General features: G+C 32.4%; 1 protein-coding gene across 1 annotated transcript in view; it reads left to right on the forward strand.

The window, feature by feature from the left end:
* The window catches only part of LOC136797268 (uncharacterized), a 25,347-nt gene extending 24,352 nt beyond the window's left edge, over positions 1-995 (forward strand). Inside the window, exon 2 of the mRNA XM_067053373.1 lies at positions 604-995. Within this exon, the coding sequence (XP_066909474.1) occupies positions 604-709 (106 nt within the window). The 3' untranslated portion in view covers positions 710-995. The remainder of the gene's footprint in view (positions 1-603) is intronic.

Genomic DNA, 995 nt, shown 5'->3' on the forward strand with positions numbered 1-995 from the left:
ATTTGTCTTCACTCATTTTTACATAAAATCAACCCTTCCTTAATTTACCTTTTTGTATCTTATTATCTTACTATTTCAAAATGTTTTAGCCCTGATAAAGTGGGACGAAACGTCGGATAATAAATAGTTGTAAACTATTTTTTGTTCTTTTCGACCACAACCCTGACCACCATCATATTTTAAATTATACGATCAATTATCTATCTATCTATATATATATATATATTGTAAATAATTTAATTTATTTGTTTGAGACCAAACTGGTTTGTGAAGACCTAATAGTACTTTAGGTACAATATCGAAAATGGGAAAAATTAAATTAAATCCTTGTTTCTGAATACTTTTGGGTTAAAAACAGTTGCTAAATTATTTTTTTATGCAATGAAGATATCGATTGATTTTTAAGTTACATTGTTGTTATACTTTCGATGCATCGATAATAACATGGATATTTGGTTTTTAAAATTCGTTGCTTTTAATGTTTTTTAACTCCACCTCCAACTAAACCCTGCTCTTTCCTCTTCCACTACCCCCCAGAAAATATTAATACCTAATCGAATAATGTACTAATTTAATTGGACTAACTGAATGAAATTGTCGCAGGCTTCATCCGAGCATGGCGAGCGCAGTGAGCGGGCATTTGGACGATGTGATGGCTGCCATCAAGAAGGGAGACTGCTCTGTCTTCAAGTGCCCCAATGGGAGGTGAAGAGGACATCAGGTCATCAGGTCATCTTCAGGACTTGAGGACATCTTCAAGACATCCTGCTCCCTGTAAATACTGCTAATCACATGTAATTAGTTCTCACCAGACGGGTCTCGGAGTCGTCAGCTCCTCTGTAAATAGATTCTATCATGTAATTTATGTTAATTTTTAAATTATATCCCAGTGTATATTGTAGTATAATGTTATTATTGTTTAATAACCGTTACAAAACTGACTTAATATGTATTAAATTTTATTAATAAAACTATTTATAACACTGATTATTCTC

Source organism: Halyomorpha halys, unplaced genomic scaffold (assembly GCF_000696795.3).
Source record: "Halyomorpha halys isolate HHAL.00 unplaced genomic scaffold, Hhal_1.1 Scaffold576.1, whole genome shotgun sequence".
Classification (NCBI taxonomy): Eukaryota; Metazoa; Arthropoda; class Insecta; order Hemiptera; family Pentatomidae; genus Halyomorpha; species Halyomorpha halys.